We start from the raw sequence: 12,838 nt of genomic DNA, 5'->3' as shown, positions 1-12,838 counted from the left end.
TATTGCTTTTTTGTTGAAATTTCTATCCAGTCAAACCCTGCATAGTTTATATTCTTCCTAAATAAGAACTGATAATATATTCTTTTATGTGTGTGTATAAAATGGCCTTCAATATCCACATCAAGCATGGCTATCTAGTACTCTGTTTGTATAATTACTAATTGTAACATTTAGTCATATCTTTATTTTAGCATATTCATAAATAATTGCTGAATCCAGGGGAGTTTTCAATACTTGGCTGGACAACCTCGTTGCAGTGACATTACCTTAATGATGCATATGTGCATTACTTCTGCGCCTGTCAGAAAAGTTGGTAACCCAAAAACATATGTGCAGGGGAACTGAAGAATTCAGAAAATGACCTGTAACTTTCCATTAAACGGAGCCTTAAACTAGCATTCGAGCAAATAATAACTCCAGAAGCTGATAATAATGCTACCTAGTATTTAACACAAAGATAGATAATGTTTCTTTCGCATGTTGTGTTTAGATGTTATAATAAAGAGAATAGTCTCCTAAAGAAAGATATGGGTTATATGTACATGTTTATGTGTGTGTTTTAAGTTTTATGTTACATGAAGGAGCATTTGGAGATAATGCCAAAATGGACACATTAACCTTTTTTTTTTTGGCTATGCTGCATAACACAGGCAAGATCTTAGTTCCACAACCAGAGATCAAACTTACACCCCCTGCAGTGGAAGCAGAGTCTTAACCACTGGACCATTAGGGGAGTCAGCGGTTGCAACCAAGATGTTTAATTTCATTGATGTTCTTATATGTAAAATACAATAATGCCACCATTTCTCTTAGAAATCATTAGGTTCTTGAAAAATTAAAATACCTGTGCTAATTTGATACATAAAATGTGCTAAATTCCAATTATTAAAAAACATGGCATACAAAGTACTTTGATGTAGCCCCTGCCTGCCTCTCCAGTCTCATGACTGGACACTCTGCTTCTCAATTTAATTTTGTCTGCTACTCTCGTTTTTGCACATGCATGCTATATGGACAAACATATCTGTGCTTTTGATTGTGCTATCTCTTCTTTCAAGCCACTTTCTCATTTTAAGGCAGAGTTCAAGCTCCTGAAATTCTGCTTACCTGGGTTGGATGCTTGATAATATCCTGTGTATGGCTTGACTACTTTATTTTCTCCACGGCCTTACTCTGTTTCTGTCTCCCTTCTTGAATATGAGCTTCTAGATAACCAAGATTATGTTTAGTGCATGTCAGGTATTAACACCTAGTGTCATACCTTGAACAGAGTGTCCTGTCAGTATATGCTGTGGAATTAATACTTTTATATGTCAGAAACTTTGAGTATCTAATAAAGAAGAAGGTGTCATTTCATTTTACATTGGAGAAATTAAATGACTTGGATAAAGCCAGTAAAGTTAATGTATCCATGATGGTATTAGTCCCCAGTGCTCCTGTGTGTAACGTAAAACATTTGTTACATGTGATCCATATGGCAGTATCTCTTTATTTTAATGTTTAAATATACTAGTATGAAACAAATCTCTCTACTTAAGTGCTAGGTAGTATTAGACCATTTCCTTAGCATTAGTTTAATATCCGACTTACGCAGAGAGACTGTCCGACCTGTTTCATTGCATGTTTATTTTTGTGCTGTCTACTCTTCTGATTGACAATTTGTTGAGGATAGGAAAGGGAGAAAGAAGTTGCAGGAGACTGCAAGTACATAATTATGACAGTTAAATAAGGGAAAATCCACGTACCTTGAAGGCTAATCTGCTGTTTATTAATAGTAGGTACAGAACATTATGCAGATGATTTTTCCTCTTTGTGCGTCAGTTTCCTCATGCATACGATGAGGATAGCAATATATGCTTCAAGAATTGCTGAGATCAAAAGAAATAATGAGTAGAAAACATGTAATCCAGTGCCAGACACATATTAGATGCTTGAGATATGGTAACTTAAGTTATTATTTGTGAGGCACGGTGCATGGTACATCTGTGAAATTTCTGTATTTAAATGTTGTGGATTTCTCAAGCTTGAGTATCCTAATTTATCCCTAATATACATCCCAGTTCAGCTGGTTCATATTTTCTCTTCCCATACCTTTAACTTACTGACTATCACTGATACTGGTTTTGAAAATTATTTTATTTTCCTTTAATTTTTATTCTCAATATTTTGTCCCAACTTCAGGCAAAAAATGGGATCCAAGAAATGGAATGTTGTTCTTTAGAATCTGATTGGATCTACTTCCACCCTGACGCTTCTGGCAGAATAATACATGTTGGCCCAAATCAGGTCAAGTGAGTATTTTCCTTAGTTACTTTAAAGTTAAAAATGGCTTATGGTAGTATTTATTGGCAACTGTATTTTTGCCAGCTAACTACTGAGCCAACTGTGGAAATTATTAGCTGCTTGTAGGGTGCTTCCTCAGAGAATGGCATCTAGAAAATATTACTTTATACTTTCAACCTTACCCTTACTGTCTCTAAATACTATATTTGGGTAAGTTCTTTGATGGATAAGGGATGACATATGAAGGAAAGGAGATCACAGATTGGTTCCTTCACATCAGGTCTTAATTCATTTCTCCAAGATTAATGAGAGCTGATTTATCTTTGTTCTAAAAGACAGTCTTACTGCTGGAGAAGTAGAAGGTTGTTTGAAATAAACCTTATTTTATTTAGTTTACCCACATCTTACATGTAATCAAAACACTCTTCATTTAGTTTCCCTGACACCACAGTGCTCCTGAATATTTTCCTCCCTCTCTGATCTTTCTTAATATCCTTTCATGTTCTTCCTCTTCTAACCCAGACTTTAATTGTTAGATGTCCTCAGGATTAGACCCTCTTTCCCCTCTTTCTTGTTCCCTTTCTACTTGATTCTTGTTTATTCCCTTGGCTTCGAAGATCATGTATACACCAAAACTCCAAAAAATTTTTATGTTTGCCGAAACCTCTCATCTGAGCTTATGTCCTAAGTCCGGACTCATTCTTAACACTTTCTTACCTTCTTGGTTTTATCAGTTTCCATGTTCTTAAACACTCAGTTGCATTTGCCTGTATACTCTCTCTCTCTGTCACACACACACCCCACATATCCCATCAATCCAGTTTATTTTGCTACTAACATTTATTTTGCTGACATGTCTTAAATCTGCCTCTTTCTACCCTTGGCCACTGTCACATCTTGGCTAGACCACTGTCATCGCTAGCCTAGACTATAGTAATAGCCTTCTTACCAGACTCCAAGAGTCTACTTTTTACTCTCTACATCTGTTTTCTTCTTGGCAGCGCGAGTGATTTTTTAGAAACATTAACAAACACGGAAACGTAACCATGTGAATTCTGCTTTAACCTTTTTATGGCTTCCTGTTGCACTTAAGATAAAAGACCAACACAGTGAGCCAATCTAAAAGATTCCTCCCACTCAGTTTACTTCAGTCATGCTGCCTTTTCAGAAAGCTGAGGGCCCGTGCACTCTGCTTGGAGTCTGTTTCCCTTATCTGCCTAATTTCTGTTCATCCTTTATGGCCCTTTAAATGTCCCTTTTTCAAAGAGTCCTTCCCTGGTACCCTTCATTAGATTAGCTCCCCCGTCATATTTTCACTGTGTCCACTATGCAATCTTCTTCTGTAGTACTGATAGAAATTTAAACTAATTATTTGTTTGACTCTCTGTTTAAACATCTTGCTTTGGAATCATGAACTCCGTAACAGGGAAAGGGTCTGTCTTGCTGACACCCGTAACCCTGGCATGGAGCACAGGTCTTCGTGCAGAGTAAGTGCTCGATGAGTATCTACTGAATAAGAAGGGCAATGTCCGCATTCTTTATTTTGTATGCTTCGTAATAATTAGTCTACTCTAGATCAGTTCATAGGAGGATGAAGGAACTTAATGAAAAAAAGATTACTAACTTTTAACAGAATGTCATAAAAAGTATAGTTCAGCTTCAGTAAATCTCACTCTTCCTGTTTGTTACCACCCATCTTTTATATTGAGTTTAAGAAAATAAGTTTCACAGAGTGTTGTCCTTTTGCCAGGTTTTAAAAGATAAGCACTCTTAAATATCGGCACTAATTAAGATAACTAATTAAGAGGTTTAAATATAATCTGATTTCTTTGTCTCCTGCAAAACTTGAAGGCCTTCAGCTCTCCTTGGCCACAGGGCCTGCTCCTCCCTGCTCTCTCTTCACTTGCACTTGAGACTCTTAAGATTTGAGGACATTGTGCTTTTGATGCTTGTTAATGCTGTGAAAAGATTTGTGTGGGTGGTGAGAAAATTATTTTATTTTCACTTGCTTAACAAGCTTGATCTGTGAGGCCATTTACACTCAGAAAACCCAAACCTTTAAATATAATGCTAAGACAAAAAAAGTATTAAGTCATTTGCAGTTTTAAAATATTACTCTATCATGAAAACTTAGACTAAGTTGCTAATGCAGTCTATATTATATTTAACGTTTAGTGTTGTTCATTGATAACTAATTCTATCTTCAGAAATAAAAATGTAAGTATCTCCTATAATGCCACTGTTAATGCTGAAACATTAAAGACTTACTGCAGGATGCAGAGAGGAGGTTCTTTAGAATGACTTTCAGCATGGAAGCTAGTGTAAGCCTCAGCAAGCTGCTTCAGTAGCACCTGTTGCCACAAGTCCAGTGGGTTTTTTTGTTTAACAAAATCTCTAAATTTGAAGAAAGTTTTGGACACTTAAGTAATCAGATATTAATATTTTGGAGTAATGAGGAGAAGAGAACTGACTCAGGGATGTTAGTATAAGTTTCATTTGTTCAGTTTCTTTTCAGTAGTTCAGCTTTGACACTTTGATGCTGCGTTGACATCTCAGGTTCTTAGAATCCTTTTTACCTTTTCAGAGTTTTAAAGCTAAGTGAAGTAGAAAATAATAGTGCCCAGCATCAGATCTCTGAAGATTTTGTCATTTTGGCCAACAGAGAGAAGAACAAAGTAAGTCAGCAGTACTTTAAAATCCTCTGTATATCACTGTCTATAGAAGAATATAATGTGCAAATGAGTGTGCCTTTTAGTGTGGCTGAAAAGAACAACACAGTCCTGTAAAAGTCTGTTCATTTTGTCCATATGGGTAGCCAGTCTTAGCCCCACGTACCTATGAGATTTGAAAAGAGTCAATTATATTGACTTTGTCTTTTGCTTATTTCTGTTTCCTTTCTGGGTTTCTCTTTAAATTTTTTTGATAAGTTATTGACCTTTAGGTTTAATTAATTGTGCAAACCTAGGGTAAATTGGGTTAAAAAAATCACACACCATTCTTTAATTCCAAATGATTCTTTTTCTTTAGCATACAAATTAAGAACAGGAAGAAAATCATGCAGAGAAAAACAGAGCCACTCTTTTATTTGCTATACTATACTAAGGCAGAAATCAGAAGGGCAAGCCACATACTAAATCTGTAACCTCTGTGTTTATTTTTGCCTATTTTGGTATTTTATTCTTTAGAAATTTTATTGTAATTAAGTATTTTTACTAATTGGAGGATCTGGAACCTGATTCAGAATTTTCTCAACTGAGGAAAGACTTATGGATGTTGGAGAAGGATTGGTTAGTTTTAACAAATTTGTTTAGTCTTGCCATCAACTACATATAACGGTACTTGTCATAGCTTTTTATTTCTCTCCATGTAATAGAATGAAAACCTACCCACTGTTACAGCTTCTGGACGGGTGGTAAAAAGAAGTTTCACCATTCTGGATGATGACCCAGAACAAGAGGTATGACTTTAGCCAGAAATAATAAACCAAACTAGCATGAACTTGCCCTGGGATAGAGGTCAGGAAGCTCCACGCAACCTTAGTAGAATTGTGCAAGCTGTTTGAACCAGGGCACCCCATCATCCTCTCCTTTCATACTGAAATTATTCATGAGATTTTGCTTGTAGAAGGGTTCATAGGACCAAAATACTTTGAAAAAACAATTACTAGCTTATTTTTTTGTTGTGTTGATGTGCATGCTTCCTAGGGAAATCTCTTATGAGAAAATTATTGAGTTATATTCTGATGATTGTGACTTTCGCCTTATGTTTCACTTACTAGACTTAGATGTGTTTGTCAGTGTTCATGGCCCTGAGGAAGAAGGTGTGAGGGTGTGGTAAATCAGCTCAGCCTTTGGAGATGACATTTCTATCTATGCTCCCACCCATTCTTTTTCTTTCTACATAGTTTTATAATGTTAGAATAGTTAAGCCACAACTGTAGAAATAATCAAAACTGGATTTTGCCTCTCATTTATTTTACTTTGTCTTCTGTTCCGTAAGACTTTCAAAATTGTCGACTATGAAGATGAGTTGGATTTGCTTTCTGTGGTAGCTGTTACTCAAATAGATGCTGAAGGAAAAGCTCACCTGGATTTCCACTGTAATGAATATGGAACTTTACTTAAAAGTATTCCACTCATGGAGTCATGGGATGTGGTGAGTAGAGTCTACAGAATACAAAGTTTTGAGAGTTTTCTTTATAGCTGACTTTTATTGGAACAGATGTCACTGTGTTCATATCAGTCCAGGTTTATCTCTACCAATGACCTTGTGAAAGAGATTTTCCTACCCACATGACAGAATGAGTTCTTAAGCCTTTCTCCCCTAGAAAGTAGAGTACCAGTGGTCTTAAAGCTTCATGTTTTCTCCTGAGGCATACTATCTGACCACAGTCTGATTTCCTCCCATTTTACAAGTTTGGTAATGTTTTGAAAAATAAAAATGCTGTTTCTGTATTGAATTCTCACAGTTACTTAATAGAGACTTCTAATCATGTAGAGTTTTCAAGCACTCTTGGAAGCATTTGTCTCTCCTAAGTAATATGGAATATAAAAGTTGTAAGGAACGGTAGATGTCACTTTATCCAATCATTGTTTTATCAGTGGAGAATGTGAAAGATTTAGCAACTTGCCCATGGTCACAAGTGAAATAGTAGCAATGTTGGCAATAGAATCTGGGTGTTCAGACATCTAAGTCCAGGACTCTTCATTCTTAATATTTTGTGTAATGCTTTTCTCGTAAGTCATCTGCATATCCACAAATAATGAAAAATAAACCATTTCTGGCAACTATTTTGCCTTCAAGTATATAGTTGAGCATCCCTAAAGATGCTGTGACAGCTTAGTGAAACAGTATTGAACATGGTTATGTGAAGAGGAAATCCCATTTGCCTGTGTTTTCATTGCAGACGTACAGCCATGAAGTCTACTTTGACAGAGACTTGGTACTACACATAGAGCAGAAGCCCAGCAGGGTCTTCAGCTGCTATGTTTACCAGATGGTATGTGACCCTGGGGAAGAAGAGGAAACCACAGACAAAAGGAGTAAAAGAGATCACAATAATTTTAGATTTTGAGATGTAACTTAGGAGACTTCTAGCCAAACACCCCAGGAGCCATGTCCAGTCCTCTTTTTTATCATCTGCATAGTATATTCTCCAGTGTTTTCCAAAAAAGGTCTTGTGTTGACTTCCGACGATTGTGACTTCTTTTTTAAACTCTGGCCATACAAGGTGGTGAGGACTTCACTTTATATAAAGGTTTTTACAATAACATCCCAAGAAGCCTGGCATTTTGCAGTTTTTTAGGTGGGTGGTGATGCAAATATAAAATACTAAAGGTCAGAGAAGGAAAGTTAATTCTGATCATTTGGAGGTCATTGAATAGGGGGTGTTTAGCATGGTTATTAAAGGATGGCATGGAATTTTGACTGGTGAAACTAGGAGGAAGAGACAGAAGGATACAGAACATACAGAAGCAGATCCTATATCCTGTCAACCAGACTTGAAGGATGGAAGATGAGATCTGTAATATGAAAGCATACTTGGAAACAAAACTGTGTCATCATGGTTTTTAAAATATATATATATGTGTACGTGTTTGATATTATATGTAGTAGCAGAAGTTGACTTTTCCATGGTTTTTTTCTCTTTGATGTTCCCATTGTTTTTTGTGTGTTTCTGTTAGACTAATCTAAAAGAGTTCAAGCAAGCTTTAAGTGATTTTTTTTCTCATACATAGCTGGTTTAGCTGTTAATACATCTAAAAATATTGTACTAATTTCACTATTTTATTTATTTGGTGAATCTGCCAGTTCTGCTTAGACAATATTTTTACACCTAAGCGGTAAGATAAAGGTATCCTAGGTTACACCAGCTCTGCTCCCTGTGGGAAGAATAGATAAAGTCCCAGGAGTTTTTATTAGTTTGGAGACTGACTGACAGCTAGAAAAAGCTTTTGGTTCTATCTTAATTGTGAAATGAGTATTTTTTTTTTCTTCTTTGTTAGAACCGATGGAAATACGATTCTTGAACTCAGATAATCATTCTTAAGAATGTTAAATAAAAGCAACCCAAGTAAAGGGAGAAAATGTTTCTTTGTGCTTCCTACTAGAGAAATCCGGTTGCCTGCAAGCCACATGTTTAGCACATTCTCTGATTCAGACTCAAAAAAAAAAAAAAAGTGGTAAAAATAGAAGGGGAGAAAACAGCAGTAAAAATCATTGCTGATTCAAATGTAAAGTTAAAATATGGGATTTTAGCTTGGATGATTTATATTAAAATTATCCAGTTCTTCAGTTTTGGCTTGGTATGTTAAGAATAATGTGAATTCTGCCCTGCCCTTGAAGTTTGCAGATAAATTTTAAGCTTATTGTGCTCAACAGGGCTGATGAGAGAAAGGTGTTAGCTATTCACAAAGTCAAGATATTAGTAAAAGAGTCCATAAATTTAAAAGCAATAAAGGGAGCAAACTTAAAACTGTCATTTGTGCAATAGAAAAGAAGATTGCCAACATTTTAGAATAGGGGTAAGTATTTATGTGTTGGCTAAAAATAAATCTTGCCAAATCTGCTCCTATGTATAATCATTTGGGAAAGTAGAAGTGATTACCTCATGATCAAGATAATAAAACTATCTTCATCTATTAAATTCTTATCATTTTATATCTACTAGTTGAAAAATCCATTCTCAATAGCATACATAGTAGTACTATTTAATATTTCAAGCTTTCAGAGTATTTTGGAGGTATATTTGTGATTACAAAGAAGTTGGATAGTTATAATGTGCTAGAATTTTGCCCCAAACTTCCAACTAAAACATGAGCTATATCTAAACAGTCCTGTCCAGTGAATTTATATCTTGAAAAACAAGTCTGATAAGAGGAAATAGATTAAAAGAAAAATCAGAGAAAAGAAAAACCAGTGTGTGTAGGTTTTAAAGCAGGTGTGGTGCTATGTAAAAGCAGAAAGCCTGCTCTCCATTTCCAAAAGTATTTCAGAAAAGGATGTCTTAAGACTTCAGTCCTGTCAGATTTTTTTAAAAAGTAGAAACTCATCTATTCACAAAGGCATCTGAGAACTATCTTAAGATGATACCGCTCTATTTAAACAAACTAAGGTATTCTACATTTTCCATCAGCTGAATGTTTTGTTTCTTGTGCATATGTTATTCTTAATGATAACGTATTTACTGAGTGTTTTCTGTCAGTCGGGCTTCTCTTGTGGGTCAGCTGGTAAAGAACCCACCTGCAATGTGGGAGACCTGGATTCTATCCCTAATTTGGGAAGATCCTCTGGAGAAGGGAAAGGCTACCCACTCCAGTATTCTGGCATGGAGAATTCCATGGACTGTACAGTCTGTGGGGTCCCAAAGAGTCAGGCACGACTGAGCGACTTTCACTTTCTATCAGTCACTGTGATACATGTAAAATGAAGTGTCTCACTTAAGATTCAGATTAACCGTATGAGGTGTGACCTATATTATCCTTCCTCATGTTACAAATGAGGAAACTGAGGCTCACAGAAGTTAATTTGCCCAAGGTCCTGCAGAGATGGGAGATGAATTTAGATTTGTTTGATGCAGCCTTACACCAAATTTCCTCTAAAGCTCTCCAAAGGCAAAGGATGTTATTTTATCCCATATATAGCATGTTAACAATGATAATATTATGTATATAGGAAAATGCTCAAAAGTCTTTTTTTAAATGATGATTAGATATCCAGATTCTGGACAAAGTTGGTCACACTGGCCTATTCATATATTGTTGTTCAGATGTCAGTCGTGTCTGACTCTTTGCGACCCCATGGACTGCAGCATGCCACGCTTCCCTGTCCTTCACCATCTCCCAGAGCTTGCTCAAATTAATATCCATTGAGTCAGTGATGCCATCCAAGCATCTCGTCCTCTGTCATCCCCTTCTCTTCCTGCCTTCAATCTTTTCCAGCATCTGATGAGTCAGCTGTTTGCATCAGGTGGCCAAAATACTGGAGCTTCAAGCTTCAGCATCAGTCCCTCCAATGAATATTCAGGGTTGATTTCCTGTAGGAAATTCATATGTATAACTTGACATAAAAGATAGCTCTTCCTGCAATGGCCGAAAAAAGTCAGCTTTTAAAAAGTACAAAAAGTAATACTCTCATCTGATTTTGTGGTGATAATAAACACCAGTATGTAATGTAATGTAACTTGGCTTCCTTTTCAATATTATTATATTTTCTTACCTTTCTTAAAATGTTTACATGTATGACTTACCTTTTAGAGTCCCAGAAAGTATGCAGGGGTTAATTTCTGGTCCCTAAGTTTCTATAGAGTTTCTATCCTATGGAAAGAATAATTTGTTCCAGGCCGAGGGTATTAATAGGAAGATAAGGCCTGGGAATCTTCCCCCATCATTTTATTATAAAAATGTTCAAACATATAGCAAAATTGACAGAATTTTATAGTAAATACGCAAATAACCAACCACATGGATTATTCATTTTATTCTACATGTTTTATTACTTATCCATCCATGTTATGTTTATGGTGCATTTAAAATAAATTGCAGACATCAGTATACATCCCCTTAATACTTCATTTATATTTATTATATAAATATAGTTTATTATAGTTTAATTTTAAAATTTTTCAGTGTACATTTACATGCAACATAATGCACAAATGTTAAGTATATAAATTTGCTGATTTTTTTTCACAAATCCATATACCTCATGCAACCCAAACCCTATTCAAAATTTAGAACAGTACAATCATGCCAGAGAGTCTCCTCATGCCCCTACCGAGGCAGTCCCCACCTACCTCTCAGATATAACTACTGTTCTGATTATTTTGCCTCACAGATTAAATTTGCCTGTTCTAAAACTTCATATAAATGAAATCATACAAAGTATAATGCTTCTTTCACTTAGCATGTTTTTGAGATTAATTCATGTTGCCTGTATCAGTGGTTCATTTCTTTTCATCGCTGAGTATTTTTTTCCACTTTCCTGCTGATGGATACCTGGCCTATTTCCTTTTTTTTTTTATTTTTAATATTATGAAAAGCTACCGTGAACATTCTTGTACAAATTGTGTGTGTGTGTGTGTGTAAACACATGTCTTTATTCATCTTGAGTAAACATCTAAGTATGAAATCATTGGGTCCTTGATTAGGTATATGTTTAGTTTTAAAAAACTGCCAGACCTTTTTTCCAAAGGATTGTACCATTTTACATGCGTGTAACCATGGGGAGTTCCAATTGCTCCACATTTTCTCCAACCTTTCTGCTTAGTCTTTTTCATCTTAGTATTGGTGGTGGGTGTATTATTTCCAGTTGATACTTTGACTATTGCTACATGTGCCTAGTAGCCCTCTTGTCAGATCTACCCCTTTATCCTTTTTAACACCACCTCCTGCAAGGAACTGCTGAAAACATTCTTTCTTTGTGATAACAGTAAAGAAACCCAAAACTCAGCTTGAGTTATTCTTTCTCAAACATGGAATACATCACTCACCAAGGGACTCTTTTTCCTATAATGAAGACCAACATCTGAGAAAAAACCTGAGTTGCTGAAGAGATGTTTTAGACTCTTCCACATGACTGCTGGTACTGGTCAGGATGGCACCAAAACACTGTAATAAAACAGAAGATGAGCTTTTTCTGTAACAGTTACCAGTTCATGTTATTTCTGTCAGGTGAATTTTTGATGCTAACATGAAAGCACATTAAATAAGCTGTATGCTTTCCCCAACAGCTATATTTGGTGTGGTTTAATTCATATTTCTTTATTAACTAATGATAGTAAGCACATTTTCATGTGTTTGCCCATGTGTAAATTTTTAATTTTCTAAACAAATTTATTGAGGTATCATGTATATACAATAAATTATAATATTTAAAGTGTACAATTTGATAATTTTTACATATATGCACCAATGAAACCATCACCACAATCAAGATAATTAATACATCTATCACCTCAAAAAGTCTCCTCTTGCTTCTTTGTAATCCTTCCCTCCTGCTTCTCTGGGCCCCCTCTCCCTTCCAAGGCAACCACTAATCCATTTCTGTCACTTGAGATTAGTTTGAATTTTTAGAATTTTATTTAAAAGTTATATGGTAAGTACTTTTTTTCCTGCTTCTTTTACTCAGTATTGTTACTCTGATATCCATTTGTATTGCATGTATCAATAGTTTATTTCTTTTTGTTGCTAAGTAGCACTCCATTGTACTTACATAATAAAAACTTGTTAATATATTTATCTGCTAATGTACATTTGAGTTGTTACCATTTTTTGGCTACTACAAATAAAGCTATTGTGAGCATTTGCAGACAAATTTGTATGGACATAGGCATTATTTCTGTTTGCTAAATACTAAGGAAGGAACGGTTGGGTCATATATTAGATATATGCTTAACCTTTTAAGAAGCTTCCAGACTTTTTCCTAAATGGCCAGGCAAAATTATTCTGCATGGTATAATACCCTATGTAGAGAACCCTAAAAACTCCAGCACACAACACTGTTACAAATAATAAATGAATTCAGAAAAGTAGCAGGATACAAGAATAATATACAG

General features: G+C 35.5%; 1 protein-coding gene across 6 annotated transcripts in view; it reads left to right on the top strand.

Moving 5' to 3' along the window:
* Positions 1-12,597, top strand: part of DCAF17 (DDB1 and CUL4 associated factor 17) — a 30,267-nt gene extending 17,670 nt beyond the window's left edge. For all 6 annotated transcript variants that reach the window (XM_060411109.1, XM_042243729.1, XM_042243728.1 and 3 more), the window contains 5 exons: positions 2,182-2,291; positions 4,868-4,958; positions 5,657-5,740; positions 6,283-6,438; positions 7,190-12,597. In XM_060411109.1, the coding sequence (XP_060267092.1) occupies positions 2,182-2,291; positions 4,868-4,958; positions 5,657-5,740; positions 6,283-6,438; positions 7,190-7,357 (609 nt within the window). In that variant the 3' untranslated portion in view covers positions 7,358-12,597. The remainder of the gene's footprint in view (positions 1-2,181; positions 2,292-4,867; positions 4,959-5,656; positions 5,741-6,282; positions 6,439-7,189) is intronic.
* Positions 12,598-12,838: the final 241 nt, after the last annotated feature.

Source organism: Ovis aries, chromosome 2 (genome assembly GCF_016772045.2).
Source record: "Ovis aries strain OAR_USU_Benz2616 breed Rambouillet chromosome 2, ARS-UI_Ramb_v3.0, whole genome shotgun sequence".
Taxonomy (NCBI): domain Eukaryota; kingdom Metazoa; phylum Chordata; class Mammalia; order Artiodactyla; family Bovidae; genus Ovis; species Ovis aries.
This window is presented reverse-complemented; position numbering and strand designations above follow the sequence as displayed.